This window comes from Struthio camelus, chromosome Z (genome assembly GCF_040807025.1).
Source record: "Struthio camelus isolate bStrCam1 chromosome Z, bStrCam1.hap1, whole genome shotgun sequence".
Lineage (NCBI taxonomy): Eukaryota > Metazoa > Chordata > Aves > Struthioniformes > Struthionidae > Struthio > Struthio camelus.
Window position 1 is genome coordinate 58,091,285 of NC_090982.1, and position 21,500 is coordinate 58,112,784.

General features: G+C 36.7%; 1 protein-coding gene across 2 annotated transcripts in view; it reads left to right on the forward strand.

The window, feature by feature from the left end:
- Nucleotides 1-21,500, forward strand: part of LOC104144888 (EGF-like repeat and discoidin I-like domain-containing protein 3) — a 254,672-nt gene that overhangs the window by 218,218 nt on the left and 14,954 nt on the right. For both annotated transcript variants that reach the window (XM_068928088.1, XM_068928089.1), the window contains one exon: nt 19,980-20,135. In XM_068928088.1, coding sequence (XP_068784189.1) covers nt 19,980-20,135 — 156 coding nt within the window. The remainder of the gene's footprint in view (nt 1-19,979; nt 20,136-21,500) is intronic.

The following is a 21,500-nucleotide window of genomic DNA, read 5'->3' on the forward strand; positions in this document are numbered from 1 at the left end:
TAATAGCAGCCTGAGTCACGTTGCCAACATCCTGTTACAATTTTCTTGTGGATATTGCATTTCCTTAAAATAAACAAAGGACTGCATGTACATGTCTGTGCCACCTGTGCTGTTGCCTGCTGTCCTTGCATTCTCTCGGTCACATGGACGTTTGGTGCCGGCTCCTAATCACCGTGTTTGTCAAAGCATGCAAGAGCCACAGTGCTGGAGCCTGGGAAGGGACGTTGGCCATCTGTCTCCTCTTCGCCATATGTCGCGTGGGCTGGCAAGCCCCGATGCTATTGCTGCCCTACGCCTTAGGCCACCATGTTGCTGCTGGATATCTCTTTTCCAGCTACATAGCTGATATTTCCATGGCAGTGGGGTTCCTGTGTAACACCACTTTCCAGCTCCTTCATTCATGAGAATTTTTATTGAAGGTAGGGTGCAGATATTTCATCTTAATAGGAGCCACTGCGTTACTTTTGGCTTGCAAAACATGTAGGGCACCTTAATTTGGAAGCAGTACTTAAGGCATCCATGACACTGGAGTCATTTATTACTAATCAATATTTATCACTGCAGCTAGCCAAACAATCTGTAAGGTTTTGGCTCTTTTGCATTTATACAATCACAAAGCAGCCAGATGCCAAGATTTTAAATCAGCCATGCTGAATACATTGTAAATATTCCACAGTGATATGCATCTAATGCTTGTGCATCAAAAGAGAAGCAAAATTATGAAACCAGAGAAGTCTTAACATTCACTAGTACAATACAGGTAGCTTAGGCGAAAAGATTTGATTTTGAGACATCCAGTTTAATGTAAGAGAAACCAATTACAGCATGATGCATCATAATCAACTTCTTTTTTACAGTGGTTCAGTTTGTTACCTTAAACGTCACATGCAGTTTTATGCGTTCAATCTCTTTGGTTATGTTAACGTATTTCTAGTCTATGCTTCAGTGCGAGTAGATGCTATAAAATTCAAGTCTCCACAGGAGGCTTTACGGTGGTGAGCTTATTATGGGTTTTACATTTTAACCAGTAAGTAAAAAATTGAAAATATAATTTTTTTATTACTTTCAAAAGTAAACAGCTGGTTTTCATCCCCTGTGGGAAAAATTACAAAAATTTTGTCATAATTAAGTAGATTTAAATTGTGATGTGCAAATAGGACTAGATTTTTACATTGCTACCTTTTGTTTGTAACGTTCTTTGGGAAACAAATTAGAAAACAAATAGTACGATGAGGATACTTCTGATTCAGCGGGGAGCCAGGACTTTTTGTGCCAGCCACTGGAGTTGTCACTGCTACAACAGCTCCCAGCTTTGTGTCAGACTGTAGCAGTGGAATGAGAGACATGCAAGGCTAATCAGTGCATTTTTGGAAACTGGGAGTAAGACACTACATATTTCCCTTTACAGAAGAAACCCCATGAAAACTATGCTAATTTAAGGTCATGCCTGCAAAAGGCAGAAAGAGAAGCCTAGCGTCTCGCTGTTCCTCGCGTGACCTTGCAGATGAGAGACAGTCTCAAGCATAATTGATATATGTACATAGTTCTGAAGTGCTGCATATTTGTTTGTAATATGTTATGGATGAAAGCATAATTTCTTTTAACCAGCTCATCCCACTATCACCAATACATTGGCTATATTTTAGGAGAAATCCACCACTATAGTAAATATGTCAAAACTTTATCCAGAATTTTTGTACTCTTGATTTCCGATGTAAGGATGAAATAACATCAGATTTCTGAAATGTGAGCCAACCGGTGCGCATTAGATGACTACCCATAATAGTTGCAAGGTTAAAAAAAATTAACTTTTCAGAAATCATACTTCTAATGACTTTAGTGGTCCAGGAATTTAACTCATAGAATTTGTTTGACCTCTGGAGAGGATGATATTACATATTTGCAAAGAACACCTATCTATTCTATCAGAAAATTACTACATCATTATGCAGAATACTGTGGTGAGGCAATTATCACTCCTATACCCATCACACATAATAATTGTATCTACAGTCTGATTTGAAGTAGTAAAAATAAAGCTGTTAGAGCATAAGTGCAGGGTGAACGTATGATAGTAGGTCTGCTTCCTCGTACATTTACAGAACGGTATGCAGCAGCGGGGGACTTATTCTGTGGGAATGTTCTTCTCTTACTCTGTCTTGTGTAACTTTTCACCTTGAGGAATCAAGTTTCAAATCTTCTTTCCTTCCATTAATGAGAAATCAGTCAGCTGAGCAGGGCTCAAGTTGCTATATTGGTGTTCTCTAGCTATTTCTGAGATCTTGATCAATATATTTCACCTAATAAAAAGATTTTTTTCGCAGGAAATAAGGAACGAAAAATCATCCTGAAATGCTTCTGAGTATTAGCAGTGCTACCAGAGAAGAGACTGGACAGACTGTTGTCCCTGCTTGCTGCTCTGAGTAACACAGGAGAGGATCTCCTTAATGTGAGCAAGAGCATGTGAGAATGTAATTAAGCTGAATGAGTAGTGGCTGGAGAGGACCGGGAGACCGTTGCGGTGCCCTCTCTGAGTGGGGCCTCAGAAAGGGCTGACCTCTTTCTCAAGAGCATATGGGTTCCTACCTTTGACTCCTTTGGCCCCCCTCACTCCAAAGAGGTTGTGCTATATTTCCCATCATGCAGAGACCTCTGCAGGGAAGCCCGCAAAGGAGAGGAGCTCTTGGAGAAAATCTGCGTCGGCCCTGGGCACTAGGAGCAGAATACTGACATGCCCATCGCGAGACAGCCAGGCTGCTACTGCAAGCTGGCAGATGAAGGGCATTCCTATTGCTCTTAAAATTATTCTTTAAGGACTTTCAGGAGCTGGTAAGACTACCTTTTATCACCGTCCACAATCTGCTGCATGGCAGGACAGCCCTCCTGATTGCATTTCAGGATGGTTTGACAGCACATACCAACTAGGACTGGGCTATGTATATAGCTGTGAATCTTACTTATATGAAGAGGCAGCCCTAGAACAATTAGGACAGTAATTTGATAGAGATAAAATTATCAGCATTTAAGGAGGGGAAAGTGTATGTCATGTCCCTTTTTACTATTTCAATTTTCTATTTAGAAAAGGCTTAGCTCTTTCTGGAGTTTTTGCAGCTAGTAATACATATTGCAGAGCTCTACTGTAAGCAATACATAAAAATACTGCAAGCTCTGCTTCATTTCTTTTAGTTCAGCGCTTTCTTCTCAAAAAGATTAGTTCTGTATTTCTCCAGGATCATTACATTTCAACTCCTGGGTTGAAATAAACCTAACTTACCTGGTATGCAGCTTGAGAAACTGTAAACAAATGAAATATAATGTGTAGTCGGCAGTACATTTCTTACTGTCATAGTGCTAAATTTAAGATGCCCATGACTTAACAGAATTCTGGGTAACAGTGCACTTGTCAACAGGTTAAATGCATTTTCAGTGCCTGGTAAACTTTTGTGAAGTCTTTTTTGTCTTATTTTGGCCTAAATTCTTCTTGTTAATTTTCAGAGAAGTCGGAGAGAATGGGATAGTAGGAGGAAGTGAATGTAAACTGTTATAGAAAACATTAATAAAAGAAGGATATTCCTACAATATTCCAAAATATTTAAGGAAGCACAGGTGTGTATAGGGAATGACACATCATTTGCATGCATTAGCGAGAATGTAACTACAGCAAGGTTTGCAGGGAAAATGAATATATCATGTGAGCCTGATACATTTGTTATCATTAGTAAGAAAATTATGTTCCTAAATTTGACAGTATCCCCTACTTCCAGGGAATCCTGAAGCATTCCCAGTTGTCACTAGTGGGCCAGGAACAGGACTAAATGTGTGCTATTGCACTTAGATTTGCTCTTGAGGACTTCTACAGGCCAAAAATCAAAAAAATTAAGGAACTGGGAAAATAGAGTACACTGGCAGGTGATTGTTGCTTTCTAATAATATTGAACAATCAAGTCATAGAATAGTTTGAAACTGTCAGATAAGATGTCAAACTTCTACTCACTCTATCTGCTGTCGCTGTGGGTGCTTAGAGTTAGGAATTCTTCGTTTTGAGCTGTTGTCACTGGTGTTCTTCAAAAGGTACCTTCCACACTGAAGCTCTGAGGCTCAGTTATTTGTACCGTTATGGGCAAAGAGGAGGACACCAAAAGGGCCTGTCCCTGTGGACAATATTTATTTATGTTTGATTTCATGTTTTGCTTTCAACCAAACACTAGCTGCTATTTTAAAGTTTCTAAGCGTGACTACATTTTTTTATGATTAGAATTTATGGCTATGGTACCCAGAGCCTAGAGAAGGAAACATTACATAGAGTCAATAAAGATAATATAAATATATGTTTTTAAGATTTCATGTGGCTTTGGTGAAGAATATTAGGAACTTAAAATCAGCCAATATCCAGCTTGTTCCTACACCTTCATAATACTGAAGATGTATGAGTGCTTAGCTACAACTGTCCCAGTTACATTAGCTATACAATTTTGCAGAATTTCATAGCCATTGTTTCACTAGCTCACCTACATTTTATCAGTCTTTGATTTCCTGTAATTCAGGAAATTTACTTTTCTTACTTGCTTTTGGGAATATTTTTGCTTTCTCAATTTGCTGCTGCTTCCAAATATACTTACATCTCTTGATGCAAGTATACTGTGATTCGACATCACAGTTGAATTTATCCTAAATTGTGTGTGTGTGTGTGTGTGTGTGTGTGTGTGTGTGTGTTTATTTATTTATTTACTTACTTATAGCCCTGACATAAAGACCTACACAAAGCAATGATAGGTATGGTAAGCAGTAGTGCCAGTGAGCAAAAAAAATCAGAACTCAAAGTTTTAGTGGAGAGTTGAAATAAGGAGTATGTTTGTGAGAGTTTTACTTGTGTAACCCAAGTAGCAGCTTCATAGTTCAGGAAATGTGAAAACCCTTAAGCAAAAATGCAGTATATTTTGAAAAAAAAACCAATATATATAGGTAGTTAAGTATATGTACTATGTGTATGCATTTAATGGAAGAACACTTTTCAGCTTCAAAGGATTTTCAGCATAGGAAATAGAACTTGCCAAAAGTATGCAAATGCACTGAAAGAACTGCCTTGTTAAAAACAGAGTTTTTTTAAAAACATTGCATAGAATTTCTTCAATAGGCCTTGCATGAGTCATTTGTATAGCATCAAGAAAGCAACAGGAATGAATCGAGTTCCTTGTTACCACACAGGTCTGTGATGCTTTGCCATGCATGCTCTGCTGAGCTGCAGCCAGCAGGAGAGTCTCTACAGGCTGCTCCTCCCACCCGCTCTCAAGAACTGGTGCCACCTGACAACATTTCACAGAAGAGCTCTTTCGAAATTGTGCCAGTCTAAAGCCACTCTGACTGGCTTTTGGGCACTCAAAACGCAGCCAGGCTTGGGCTTACAGATAATTTCACCGCCATCTCAGTCAGTGAGGCTTTCATGAACCATGTGAAGTCTCAAGAAAATGGAAGCGATTGTGTGGGGTTTTTGTGTGCTTTGTAAATGAAAGCCCATTGCCTATTTCAAATGTATATAATTTGGACAAGCAAAATAAAACTACTTTTCTTTTAAGGTTCTCTTTTGCAAATGGAGAGTTAATCAAAAATAGAAGTAAAGAAATGCAGAGGAAAAAGTAACTTTAAAAACCTGAATGCTCTGGTTTAGCCTCTGACCTTTAGGTCCTGTGCATTACCACAATTCATAGACATACATGCAAAGTCTCTCTTTCAGTCCAAAGTTCAATATGTGCTGTCATCAAAGGATCTTCATCTCATCCTTAGAAATAAATTACGGAATACAGCAAATAGTACCTGGGTTCATACGATTTGATTTTGTTGGTAATTCTGGAAATACTGGGGATTCATATATTGATGTTTATTTGTTATTTTTAATTTAGGAATTATTTAGTTCACCTGCGGTGCTACAAGCAAAGCAACTGCTGTGAGTAAAATAGTAAAATGAATTTCCGCTCACTTTTTATTAATAAAATCAACACTTCTTGTAGTACATAAGTTATCCTTCTTCCTAGTTTCTCTCGTTCAAGATAGTGTGGACCATTTAGCCGGAAGAGTCACAAAGGACTCTTAAATCACGTTAACCCCAGTGTGTTTCTGTTAACTCCACTCGCCTTCTGTGAGGCCAGGTTTTTTGAAAATCAAAAGTGTATGTATGAAGAGCTTAATCTCCCTGATGGCTGTGCAATTTAAAAGGATTGAAATGCCTAACCTAACTAAAATCTTTGTGGATTACAGTTTTTGGGTGAGACTGATGATGGCCTGTCATATAAGTAGGTCAGGTTCCCTGAGCTATTAATTCCTGTTACTTTAGGATCTCTGGTGCCTATACCTGCATGCATCCAAGGTTTTTATTGAAATTTATGGGGATAACCACATTAGTAGACATAAAGCAGGTTAATCAGGCCCTTTGTTTATGTGTTTTGGGGGTAGTATGAAGATGTTGTTTAATCCCAACTGAAGTGGAGCACAGTGCAGTGCAGAGACTTGCTCCAGACAGAACATTCTTACTCAGGTTCACAAAGCCTTTAAATCTGCCGAGCTGAACATTTTTCACATTTGGGAAAAACAAGACAGTTATATCCATCACCAAGGCCTTAGGAATATCTTGATTTTCCTCACCTTGGAAAGACCCTTTTGAGAAAACTTACTGGGAATCTATTGGTGCAGAAAAGCACTTCAGGTCCTATTCCTCTAAAAAAATATAAACTTTCTATTAATGCCCATTTTTCTTTAAAACAATTCTTTTTTCTGTGGTAAAAATAAATATTTATTTTCATTATTTGGTGCCGTAGCTTACAATTATGTTGTTTCACTGGGTCATCTGATACAAGCATGATAATCTATTGCAAGTCAGTACACAAATTATTGCTGATTTGCTTTATAGTAATAGAAGTATATTTTCTGCTGCCTACAGAGCAAATAGATAGGAAACAGTCCAATTCATGGAATTGCAATACATGAGTGAGAAACGTCTACTTACAGTCAGTGGAGAAAATCAAATTGCAAAGTACATATGAGTAATTTTTTACTTGAATTATAGATAGAAAGCTGTACTTAGCAGATATGCTTCTTTAGTGATGAGCTAAAGATCTTACATTGCTGTCTGCCAGCCAATGTACTGCTTTGCTTTCTAGTAGATATTGATTTATATTAGGATGTGCTTTTTATGTAGACTTTTGACTCATAAGCAACTGATAGGTGTTCAAGTTTATTCCTCTGAATTATCCTTTTAAAATTATTTTTTAACCACTAAAGTATGAAAATGGAGTTGTCACGACATCCTCCACATGCCTGAAGTTGAATGAAAAATGCTCTTTTTACTAAGCTTTTCACAAGGATGTAGACACAAGGATGCTTTGACAGTAAACACTGGGTTTTAATAAATTAGATTTGTACCCACCTGGCAGAGTAAGGGCTGCAGGAGCCATTTAAAAGATTAATCTTTAAGAAGGGAACATTGGGAACACAAAGGAAGAACAAAAAACCCAAGAAATATGGGATGGATCTACAAGGAAAACTCATTGCCCAAGCTGAAAATACGTTCTTTTTAGATTTCCTAATGCTGTGATTTCACAGACTTCTCTGTGTGTTTGTGCTCAGAACTTTTAAAGTGAAGATTTCAACTTCACTAATGATGCATCAGCTCATTTCTTTCTACTGTTTCAGGGTAGCCCAGAGTACTGTTATATAGTACACATACATCTGTGGTATATGTGTAGCTCTGTTAGCTGCAACAAGTGTCAATGAGGCTTGTGTGAGTATACAGAAATACAGATTTTGGCAAATATTCTGCTTCACATATTGCTTTAGTTGGGATAGAGCCTTGTTTAATAGATAAAATAGCTATGTTTTTGAGGGGATTATGTTTGCTTTTACAGCTATAGCTATACATTTCTCTTTTACTGTCTCTGGGTCAAAAACCATAGTTTTCTTCTTTTTCAAAAATGTTAGTGGCAAGCAGTTGCTTTGAAAGTACTCTTAGGGAATTTTGGTACTTGAATTCTATTCATATATTGAAAAATGATTTAAATGTTTTTACTAGCCTACTCAGTGTAGACATGATATAACTTTGGTTGACAACTTAATCTTTAGTATGTTAAACATAGAAAGCAAGAAGCATGCGATTTGGAATGCATGTATAGTATCTATACTGGAAATGGCAATAATATTATTAAATACTTTAAAATTACACAGCCACAGTGTGACTTTCCACTGCCTTCTCAAAGATATTAAGACTCTTTATGGTGCCCATTAACAATCACTAAGTTCGCTCCATTCATTTCAGCAGGATTTAGAGAGGCTTTACATGTAGGAACCTACTCTAGGTTGCATAGTTATAAAAAAAAAAAAAGAAAAAAAAAAGAAATACCCATATGATTTGTGTTTTTTTTTTTTTTTTTTCTAGTGGAAGTACTGTGGAGCATGGTAAGAATCCTCTTGAGTTTTAACAGTCTTGAAACTGTTTCCCACCTCAGTCAGATAGATCCTCTGTTTCTTAACCTTATAGAAATGTTTAAAACCCCATTCTAATGTCAAAAGGGAGAATGAGATGGATACATTTATGGGCCAAGCTACTACACTATTTTTGATGTTATCTCATGGGGTTCGGGAGCAAACGGGTTTATTTTGATAGATCTGAAGAAAAATAATGAAATAATAACATTATTCACAACTAATTTGACTTGTACAGACCAGTCACTGATAGTCAGTTGTTTTCCCAAGGTAATGGTTCATCAATGCCTAGGGAGATGTATTTAGTTCCAAAAGAGATGTTACTTTGACAACCAGCTTCCATATTCGGAGAGCTCCAGTCTTCTGTGTTCTCTTCTTTTAAACCGAGAAGAGCATGGATAAGCTTAAAAAATCATTTGGCTGAATTGATTTACCCTGCTGCCAGGCATCAAAGCATCAATATCCTCTTGATTAATTACTTAAGGTACAAAAGATGGAATAACTGTCAATTTAGAAAAAAAATCTTTTTTCAATGGAGATTCTCTTCCCATTTTTTAGAAGAAAATGGAAAACATTATAAGTGAAAAAGCAGTGCTTTCTCTATCAACTTTAATATATGTTTAATTCATATTTTTGCAAGTTGTTGTTATGCAAATGAAATATTTTGATAGATCATTTTGTACTTCTCCAGTACAAACGCATATCAGAGTTAAAGTGGTCAACTTTAATTTTATGAAAAATATTCAAATTTCAGAGACAAATCAATTTTGAATCACTTCCCAAAACTAAAACTTTGGTTGCAAATCTGTTTTATTTAATATTTAATTTATTGTCCTGGACTTTGAACTAGCTATTGCTGCATCTGTGGGATCCAGTTTAAAATCTGGTTTTGAACTACATGAAAGTTATTTTAAGTCAAATTCCTTGTTGAAAATTCCTGAAATATCTCCCAAAGGAACCTATCAGTATTTGTGCAACTTTCATTAGGAAAAGTTTTGCAGCTCTAGAATGAAATACATGGTAAGAATGAGAGAAAGTTATTAAATTTTCACTCCCATCTGGAATGTGGAAGTCCATTCTAATAACTCTGCTTTTTCTAATCTAGATCAGAAGCTGAACCTGGGCCAGATAGACCTAATGACCAAGATACTTATCAGCTATTTCAAAAGCACACTCTTTCAGCTTATATTTCTGTGGAATCTTTTTCTGTTTCTTACAGCACAATGTGATTTCTTTATTTTTTAAACTTGGAGGCAGGAGGGAGGGGGGAAATAATTTCCATTATAACTGTAGGCTTGGTCAGCAATTATAGCAAAATTTTAATCCCTTAAATCAGTCATGCCTTGTGCTTTCCACACTCTCCTCAGTAGGTGGAAAAAGCTGATAAGCATGGCAGCGTGTTTGGAAAGCCAAGAAAATATGCCAGTGTCAGATCAAAGACAGAATTGAGGCCCCGGGTTGAATATGTCCTGCCAGGAGCCTAGTCTTATTTTGACCACAGGTCTATTTATGAAACTCTCTAATAGGTGCTTCAGGGTGTTCTTTTGACTAATAACAGATAATCTTTCTTATGGCCTGGAGAATGAAGATTAATAGACCTTTTAATTGTATTCAAATCAGTATATTATGAGATTATTGCCTTAGAAGTGCCAAGCCATTTAGTCTAAACAGAAGAAGAAACTTCTGATTTCTTCTGTAAATCTACAGCATTATTTCTCTAACTAAAGAAGACATTACCAAGGATATCCCTAAATTGGACAGGAGCAATTTTGTTTCTTTCTTTCTTTCTATTGGTCATTAACAGTGCATCACTGGAGGCAAAAGCTTGTTGTATCATTCTTAGTTTGTAGCTACAGCAGCATAGCTGTATAACACAGGTTAGGCATAATAATCTTGGCTGACAGATGGGCAAATTCATTCTTAAAAAGAATGGCTGAATGATGCTGTCTTGGCTGCATTTGCTATGAAAAGAAGGGGCATACACACTCAGAGCTTTTTAGTACAAGAAGGAGCTTTCAGCTTAAACACCACTTATCTTTCCGGGAGATTGAACTTTGCTAACAAACAGGCAAGTTTTTTAGTCACCTTGCAGTATCTTGTGAGCAAAGTTATCTTCAGTTTATTTGTTGATCTATAGCCCAGGTACCCAAAGATTTTTGGGATGTTTTTATGTGGCACACAAAACATTTTGCAACATTATTAATCAACTGAGAAAAAGAGACAGAGTGAATAATGACGTTCCATATTACCACCATTAGCAACCATTTTCCTTTTAAAAATAAAATGAACTGCTCATGCTTAGGTGAGCCCATTTATGATCTCAAAATTTTTACAAAGATTTTTTATCCTCTAGTAAAAGGAGTCACACCATCTTCCCTAAAGAGACCTGAGCAGAAATTTTAGTAATCCATTTCCAGGGAAGGATTTTGCTGGTCCAGGCCTTGAATAATCAGCTTTTGATTTGAATTTAAAATAATATCATACAGAAAATCTTAAGACAAATCAAATCTGAAATATCTAGATTTCTGCTGATTTCAATTCAAAACCATATGCTGGTTCAAAGTGTTGGCATAAAATGTTAAATTCTTCACCCTTCGCTTCTCTGATTATCAAGTGTCATTCGGAAACTTATAATTAAATAGATGCTTTTCCTCAGCTTGCCTCCCAAGTTTTCTCCTATCTATGTTTGCCAGTGTTGTGCTGTCATTTTACCCATTCGGTTCCCTGAGATTTCCTACAGTGGTCTTCAACAGAAAAGTAGCATATCCGCACTTGGAGAGAGAGCCCACAACACGGGCACGCAGGAAATTTTATAGATTAAATTTACTCATCAACTTGAAATATCTTTTAGTAAAATAAGTAAAAGTAGCAAAAATACTTTCCTGCTCTTCTTACAATCTAAAGAGAGTGAAGAATGCCCATCTGAAATCTCAGGATAATCTGAGATTATCCTTATTCATAGATTGGAGGAAAGAGAAGCAGAAACTGCAATGGTTGATATTTTTCGTGGTTTTTTTTTTGCTTTGATAGTTGTTCTTTTGTGTGGTTTTTTCCATCTTCAGTCATAGTTGTAATTTTTTTGAGCAAAAGTTATCAACATTATTATTAGTAGTACAGCAATAACTGCTTTAAATTGTATCATCCAGAAATTATATTCCCAAAAGGCACCTCTTATATCATCCAGTTTTACCTGCTTTTCTGCTTTTAGAGACAGATACCATTATGTAAAGAAATGAATGTAAATGAAATTTTTTTCCTATTTCCATATCTGTTTCTATCCGTAACTAGCTGCCGGGGGTGGGAAGGAAGAGTGGTCACGTTCTTCACTTCTTCTTTGTTCTTCATTTAAATTGGCTATCAGTGAATAGTACTGCACAGTCACTGCCTGCAGTAGTGTTCGATTGAAGACCTTGGCAGAAAGGTAGCATAATATACTGTCAATGTGTTGTATCACGAACTACTCATGCTCGTATTCATAATCCTTTTTTGTTCTGTTATATTTTTAATGACTGTGTGCCGCATATTGCTTTGTCCTTGACTTTTCCACACGAATTCCAATTGATTGATCTAACACAGACGAGTGTAACAGATCTTTATCAAACTGTTCAAGCATCCTAATAGAGCTCAAAAGCTTCTTCTAACTCCACCAGATGTCTAAACCTGTCTAATCACTGGTAATTTCATGGACTATTTTTAAATCTCTTAGCATCATCACAGGGACTGATAAGCTTTGGTTATTGCACAGAAGAAAGAATAGTATTGCTATTTTATTAATGGCTTCTTGCAATATAGTGACCAATTGCCATAAGCTAGGTAATCGCTACGAAAAACCTCCAATCACATTTTCAGAAAAAAATATTTCTATACATAGATATGTTTTAATTTTGAAATACAAAATTCTCTTTTAATTCACAGTACTTTCAGACCTGACCATACTAGGTACTGCCATTTCCTGTGAGGAGGTGAGTACTCCCTGATAAGTTCTGGGAGTCACCAACACCCAGAGAAGTGATTCCAGTTAGGAGGATCTGTATGAAAGCAGTGGTATCTCTTTTGTGCTGCGGACAGGATTTACCAGTGTGCCCCATATGACTTTGGAACATCAGCCACACTAAGTTCCAATAGGAAATGGGTAGCAACTCCCTTTGGTACTTTTGAAAATCCAGATCCTAAGGCTAAAATCTGGGGGTTTTGAGGGGTTGTTTTTTTTTTTTTTTTTTTTTACATTTTAGGTTTGAAATAACAGCAAAGTGAGATTAGACATGGTTTAGTAAAGTGGTTATTAAACTTTTCTACGTCAGAAATATACGTAACTCTTAAAGTGCTTTTGTGGTTGGTCATACAAAGTTGATTTAACTGGATGTTTTACTGAAATTCTGAGCAAATTACTTAGTAATTCAGTGAGTTTTTTTTCTTTTTCTTCTAATACCTATATAATAGTAATTAGTAAGTAAATACATTAGTAAGGAATTCACACAATCTATACTCTTTAAGTAGTAGCTGCTACTTATGCAGTTTCTCATTGAAATGAAATTTTCTGTGAGCTTGTGTGTTTGTTTCACATCAAAATATATCAGAATTTCAGAATAAGGATCTGAAATACGTTTTCTGACAGTTCATAAAGATTTTCGGTGATGTGCCTCATACCCCAGTTTCTAGCTTTTGAATTGTGCTGAGGATAGCTAAAGTTACGTAGTATTCTTTCTACCGTTGTTTCCTCTGTGCTGTTGCTGCAGATGTAAGGTGATTTAAAGTGCATGCGTTTTTTAACAAGAGCCAAATAAGACTAAATAAGAAAATAAGTGTTATATTTATTATCTTAACCTAGAGGACTACATCTGTTAAAAGTATACGGCATGATGTTAAAATAATGTTAAAGGTCTAAACTAAAATTGAAAAAGAAGCAAGCAAAACAAAATCCAGAATTTTGGAGAAGAAAAAGAATGGCAGTCTTTAATCTTATTTCATCTGAAAAGCACCCATCTCTACCTAGGTACATGCGCAAAAGTGTAGCTTTAAATGTTAAGTAATATGGATCCAATTAAATGTAGATGAATTTATTTTATTTTATTTTATTAAGAAAAAATGAAAATCCTTCTTACAGGAATACTCTGAAATGTCTTCTTCCTGTCAAATTGCTTATGGAGGATTATGACTTCTTCTAGAAGATCTCCTTTTGTCTCATAATCCATTTTCTTACTGTTAATTTTTCAGCTTGAATTAATAAATATTTACCATAATAGTGTATATCTAAGTAACTGTACTGAAAATACTCTGCTATTCATGAAGCTTCTTATGGAAATGAGATTTTTCCACCAAAGTGTATATGGTTGCTTGGTTGAGTTTTTTTGCTTAAAAACATTTTAGCTGCAACTAGGCATGATGGATTATTTACTAAATAGTTCTTATTTTTTTAATCTGATCCTCTGGAAAACAGCCTGAAATGACAAACTTCACGGTTTACAAACAGAGATACTGCTGAAATGTTGCTAGAGACCTTTATATATTGTGCATCTGTGGCAAAGGTACTATGTTGTCACCAATTTTACTTTTATCTCTGGTGTTTGAACACAGAGGAGAATGCTAGCCACAGGGAACCTGGGGCAGTACCTACACCTGATTCAATAAAATAGAGAACTGCAATTCTGCCTTTATGCTTGTAGATACTCCCAGCCTGTCCTTCCTTTCCTCAGGTTGGGTACAGATAGCCGTTGTACCTGTGTGCCAGTTTCCTGTCGGGGAGGTTTCGCTGGAAAACTTATTTTGGGAATTGTCAGATTTTAAATGCAGAGTGAGTAATCTGCATTGGAAAGCATAAACATACTCAGCAGTCTTGGTGGGATTCAGTTGTCTAACTGTAAGTGTCTAATGCTATTTAAGCATACCAAAATATCTAAGATATCCTCCTCAGAGGGCTGGCATGTATGGTAGAGAGGTCTGCATCCTGGTGAAATAACAGCTGGAGACCATGCAAGCCTTCTTTTGTCAATCCCCTAAGGTTAGGTACCATCACCACCTCTGCAGTGTTTCTCTCCTATTCATACATGGGCCATATTCCAGATTAACTTCTTTTTGGTCCTTCCTTGGTGCTTCCAGTCCAAGAAACTCTTTCCTTTGCCAAACAGAGTAGGACCCCTCAGAACTAAATCAGTATTAGCTGCCAAAAGAGTTAAAAAACAGTCCACAGAAGACAAAGGTAAATGATAAAACCCTGGCAGAGAAATGACACCCCTAAAAATTACTATAAAATGGGATGGGGGTAGCTCTACTGGGATCAGAAACAGCACCTGTATAAGGAAGGGACTGAGATGACCTGTTTAAGTAATTATTTATAAACATTAATGAACCAATAAATACCTCAGCTCTCAACACTCCCGAAATCTTCCATTCCAGCTCTCCCCTTTGCATCTTTGAATCAAAGCTAGCATTGCGTGTCCTGAGATGAAGGGATGCGTAACTGAAGTATTGCTTAGGTCAAGTAAGCCACTTTGTTACTATCTTCATTGCAAAATAAAGAGGGTGCATTGATTCTGAGGGTTTGTCTATGTTAACGTTATACTGTAGATAGGAATATGTTATTTTTTCAGATTGTCTCCACTTTTCGTGCTTTGGTTTACATCATGGAGTGCCCTCACAGAGCATAAAATGGATTCTTTTCAGATGAAACTAAGCCAAAAGATGCGCATAAAAACCAATTATATTCCAACCACTGAATTGCACACTTGTGCATCGTGTGTCCCCTGCAGCACATATTGTGTTGAAATCCAGTTCTCAATATCAGCTGATTTGCTTCACAGATCTTTTCCCATTGCACTCTGCTGCTTGTTACTATAAATATAGTCCAACTGTGTGTATTGATTTCCTAATCTAAAGTGCTTTAGGCCACCTGGCTGGGTTTTGCAAGGTACTGCCATTTAGGTCTCTCTGTCTCCCTTGTTAGTCTCTGAAGCACTGGAGACTTCTACATTTTGTGTTTTCTTGGGGCTTGTCTTCTGAAAGCCAGTGTCCCTCTGGTCCAGGAAAGAGCACTCAGCCTGAGCTGCATGGTCACTCAGCTTCCACATGTGGTCTCTGTCTCTTGAAAACCACTTCCTTCCTTTATCTGCTCTCCTGAGTCCTGTCCACACCTGGCCTACCCTTCAAGTGCTCTGCTGCCTCCCTTATAATCCCAGCAAAAATCTGATACTGAATTTATTTCCACTAAGTGTGTAGGAGAGGGAAGAGGTGTGTTGGGGGATGGGGCCACTCAGAAAGCAATGATAGCTGTTTCACGGCATGTCTACTGCACGTGGTACAGAGATTGCTGAGGTAACGGAGACCCAAGTTGGAGGGCCGACTTGAGTCCAGAAGCAGTAGAGCCATGTTCAAGCATGACGCGTGCAAAGGTAGCTGTATTGCTTCCAGATCCAAGAAGCTGGCTTATGGGCAGCTATCTCCAATGTCTACAAGTGTCTTGTCATTATGCTTCTGGTCTTGAGAGGAGTGAACGTTGCCAATTTGAAGCTCCAAAGGCAATTACATGAACTTCAGACATAGTCAGATGCTAATAGTCAAGGTTTATTAGCTCGGGACTGATGGTTAGGCCACTCAAAGCATGGACAGAGGAGGTATATGACTGTTTCCTCCTGATCAAGTAGACCTCCTCTTAGTGTAAGTAGAAACACTAATCACTCTATGTTTAGTTGCACACTGGCACATAGTTCTGCATGTTCATGCTGTATTTTATTTTAAAAAGTGTATTCAGATAGATTTATCTTTGTGCTTTCTTAAATTAATTGTTCTCCAAATCACACTTTAATGCTGAATTGCCTTTAACATCTGAAGGTGGGAAACATATATACAAAGAAAGTAGTTATAGTCCAAGAGAGTTCTTTCAGACACAAGATGTTAAACTGCTTTTTGATCAGCTGCTTGTAGAAATGTACAGTGAACTGTAAACCATGGTTCTTCCTGTAACCAGCTAATGCTCCTATCAGTCGCAGACTAATTGCCTCTACCACATTCTGAATTTTGCTGCATTGAAAAAGACGAAGTCACATTCTGATCCTGTTAATCACATTCAGCTTTGAAAAGTATGTAGTGGTTGTGCGTTAATTCAGCTTTTCTCCCTGGTAATTTGTTTGATTGCCTGCTACTTGCAGTCTGCAGTGTCTGAATAAATGTGTCCTGATGGGAAGTTATGACTTTCTGTTAAATTATTTTAACGTAGATGTTTTGCCTAGAAATTGGGGTAAATTCGGCTTGCCTTTCTTATCCAAAGTAACTTAAATGTGGAGGATGAAAAGCAAGGAAGTTTTAACCCTTTGCAGAAGGTAATAAAGGCACACCGTAGCACCTGTGTTCACTTAATGCCAGATTAATAGCAATCTTTATTACTCACAGATCTGAAGACTTCTTACCAGTAGTATGAGTAAATAAATAAGTTGCTAAAATATGGGAGGGAGATACTAGTGCCATATCCATTGCTTCTTTTTCTCCATCCCCCATCAATTTAGCTTGTCTGTACTGTCAAGACCTAGAACAGGCCCTGTCTATTGGTTGCTTTTTAACTTCAATTTTTCAAAAACTTCAAGTTTTTCGTATAGCACATACACATATATTTTCTACACAGTGCTATGTAAGTCTTTCAGAAAAAAGATGAAACACATACCAAATTATCTTTCAGCTTCCCACATCATTTTCCTGAACAAGAGTACAAGGCCAATGGATGTATCCTGTAAGCACGAAACAACTGTTACTAGGACATTTTTATTAACTCTGGATCTGTGTGATAATAGAGGTTTATTGTGATTTTACCTGTGAAATCCTCTGAATCTTAATGAGAATTTTTCTTCCCTGTTCTGAATTTCAGTGAGAAATACTCTGAATGTCATGGCCTTGTTAAATATTTGCGAAATCCATTTAGATTACTTTCAAGGTTTTAAAAATTCAACAACAGTTTCATAGAGGCATGGTTTTTGGTTAACAAGAGGTACATTCATTTTTAGTATAAGAAACATTCTCTGCTGAAAAGAGGTTACACCTGGAAAATGCTACTGTCAGAATTATTTATAAACAAAACCTAAAGCTGAGTCCTAAATTCTTTATTTTATGCTACCTAAAAGTGTGGACCAATCAGTGATTCCTCACCAAATCAACCTTTTTGAAAATTAGACTCCAGAAGTATTTGGAATTTTAAGTCTAGATACCTAGTGTTCAGTAATCCGTAAAAGACAAGGAGACTGACAGACCTCTTCATTCTGCATCTGAACTGTAAGTGAGGAGAAGTAGGTAGCATGAGGTCTCGCTCATCTATTTCAATAATTGGAGCTTCTTCTAAGTACAGTTCTACACGTCCTCTTTTCTCAGCTAAATGTAACAATAAGTAAAAAGCAACTGTAGCAATGACATCCTACCTTGTAAAAAAGTGTAACATATCTTTTTACTACCTAATTAACAGTGTTTAATTCACAAAGGCCAACTCAGGCTATGAAAGCAAGTCTCCCTGCACTCCTTACACCAGAGTTTTCTTCAGTGACTGAGACCATCTAAAGTAGACTCCAGCTCTGAATGATCACTGACCGAGTCCCCCCCCCCCCAATTGATTAAGGAGAAAACAAAAAGAGTTTAGCCTCCCAAGGGATACTTCCCTTAGAGCCTGGGGTGCTCTTTGGAGGCATCAGCACTGCTGCTGTCAGATGGCAATAAATTCATTCATTCTGCCGGAACCAAAACCCTTGGATCATCTCTGGACAATTAAGTTTTGTATTCACTGTCATAGTGTCTCAGTACTGAAGCCTCTTAATTTATTCCACCTCTTTCTTAAAATGGTTTGCTACTCATTATTTGTTACCCTTATTTGAATGTTTAGGCAGGCGTCTTCAGTCTTCCTTGTCTGATAGCTCTAATGACTCATTATTTCTCTTCTTTTCTAATAATATGTACTCTCATAGTTTTCTGCATTATTTTCTTAGTGTCCAAACTATGATTTCCATCTTTCAGAAGCTTTGGCTTAGGCTAGATGACTTCTTTTGCTTGTTTGTTTTCTCTTCCTTTCCATGCTTCATTTCTTGTACTTTGCATCACGTTTGTCCTTTTGTTTGCCCCATATTCCAGTCAAAGCCCAGCCTGCTCTGAGGCCTTCGGCCTCCCAAAATCACAAGACTAGATCTTCAGCATTTGATAAGTCACAGATTCTATAGTTTTTCATGTTCTCTTTTTGATTTTTTGTTGTAAAACGTATCCCTCATTTTCTCATCGAGTTCATCGCTCCTTTTATGTTATTGTAATATTTTTACTATTAGTGTTCTTAGCCTGAGTTAACTGACAATATTAAGAATAGCTACTGTTTCACAAGTATTTATTGTCAGAAATAAATCTACTTTTTTTTCTTTTTTTGGTAGCACTCATTGCTTAAGTCACAAAATGAAGCCTCAGTTTTACCTCTGTATTTCCAGAAATGTCGGTTCTGATAGGGAATTTAAATCCTCCGTTCTGCCCCTAAAAATACATTGTTAGGTCATTTTACTTCTGTTGTTGTGTTCTGTTCCTTAATTACCTTAATCTAAAGAGTGTAGCACAGATCTGTTACAATCAGTGTTGAGTTCTAATTCAAGAGGATTGATCACAGATGTGTCCCCAAGGAACAACACTAATTACTTACAACTGACCCATGTGAAAGCCACTTGAAAGCCCAGATTTTATTAGGCAATAAGGTTTCTGCCTTGAATTTTTAAAAATCTTGTGCTAAGTTTACAAAATAACTCAAAAAATCAGGAAATGAAAAAGTTAGAGCTTTGTAAGAAGAAAAAGAAATAAAATCCCAAAGAGAAAAAAAAAGAGAAAAGGTCAGTAAAAAAAGAAATGTGATAGCAAACGTTTTAGAAGGCTTAGTAAAGCACAGCCTCTGTTATTGTAAAGGAAATGAAAAGGCAGTGGAGGAATCAAACTCTGGCTTATTGTGTTCTGATTATTAGGAGCACGTGGGAGCACTTTTTGGTTATAAATTCTTTGCAACAGAAAACACTGTTTCTTTGAGAATGCATACAGCACCTAGCACTATGGGAACTGGTTCAAGATTAACACAGTTCTACCATAAGGAAGTGTAAACAGTAAGTAACAAAGAGAAAAGAAAAGCGGAGTGATTAATTATGTAACATTGACTCAGCGTTTGAAGAAGGAAAAAGTTACTGTATATTGTGTCAGCATTTGAGTTGGAAGAGCAATGCTGGAGAAAAGTATTGTGTCATTCCCTGCTAATCCTAATTTCTTCCCTACGCAAAGTGAATTGAACTAGACCTTGCAGTAGTCACAGTTTTGAAACTGTGCAAAGCCGCTGCTCGAACTGGGTCCTCAGCCACCTGCCTTTAGGAGTTTCTTAACAACTTTGGGGTTTTCCTGCCTTGTTCCAGATACTATCTGCCACGATGCAGCGCTTTTGCTTTTGTGTAATGTGAAGTCAGGCTGTGAGCAGAACCTGTTTAAATTATGTTCTCATGTATTTTGTTTTATTTCTGTATCATTTTTTATAGGTTGACCTGCTTGTCCCTACAAAAGTCACTGGCATAATTACTCAAGGAGCTAAAGATTTTGGTCATGTCCAGTTTGTGGGGTCCTACAAGCTTGCTTACAGTAATGATGGGGAGCACTGGATCATATACCAGGATGAAAAACAAAAGAAGGATAAGGTAAAGTAATGAGAAAATTTATATCTGGGTTGCATTTACAGAGGTTTAAGTCTGTAGAAACTCCAGTGCAGAAAGCTTGTAGATTATTGTCTGCTTTATGCAGTTCCGTATGCCTAGGGTTCACAGATAAAAGTCAAGGTGAATAAAAGAGAATCATATAACAAAATGACATTCACAGTGCTTGTAATAGCATACCTATCGGTGCAATGCACCTGGTTTAAGGCTATTAAATATGAGACATAAAACTTTACAGTTCTCCATTTATTGGAATTATTCCTTCCTTTAACTTTACAGGAGAATGTATATAAATAGTAGTTTATTTGTGTCTTGGAGAACAGTGTCTCAGTGCATATTTTGATAAGGCGGTACTATTTTTTGTAAAGTACACCTTTAATATGCACCACTATCTAGTAATTTTGTGTTGTTTTCTTTTTTTCTGGAGATTAATCACTTCAGGGTTTCAAATGCCCAATGGAAAGATCCTTTTTTATTGCACTATTAAATTAATACAAAACATAAAAAGTTTCACAACTTCCTTTGCAAATGTTTAATGTCCAGGCATAAAGAAAGTGTAAGTTTATTGATAGATTTACCTAGAAGCATTTAACTTTTCTCATGTTATTTAGGGTATTGCTCACTACACGTTTCCTTTAAACTGTATAACACTTTTAAATTGCAAATAGTTGAATTCATAGTATGCTCAAATGTCTGTTAAGAAAGTAATTACAGTATATGCATTACTTAAAGAAAACATTAAGAAGTCTGACAAAATGTTAATGATTTATTAAATATTTTTGAGGAATTATGTCTAATTGGAACGAAGATACATTAATAAAAGTACCAGATGGCTGATATGTCTGATAATAGAGGTCTCAAATCTGGTATTTTCACCATCTGTATTCAGAGGAATAAACATTCCCGCTTGTATGTATTTTTCTTAGAATAAACAAAAATTCTTCATAAAAATTAATACTTTTCATATATGACAACTCATTTTATTTTTTTTGGAAGCAATGAGATTATGATGCCTATTGATATATATTGTATGAATACGGGTGTGTTTATGGATGAGAAATTAGACTTCAGCATCTCTTAAAATTTCTCTGATTTTAATGGATTGATCAAATGTACACTCAATGTTAGTGGGAGATATCCTACATTCCTGGATTAATATGAACATACCTGTATGTGTGCATGCATAGAAGTAGTGTAAGCAAATTATTTTCAAAGGAATATGCTATCGAATCACAGCATCAAGAGCAAAATGGCAGTTTGCTGTGGTTTTATCCTGCAATGAGATTTTTGGTTATCAAATTCTTAAAGGTTTTAGATAGGGAAAACGAAATCAGTTCTTTTATCCATCCA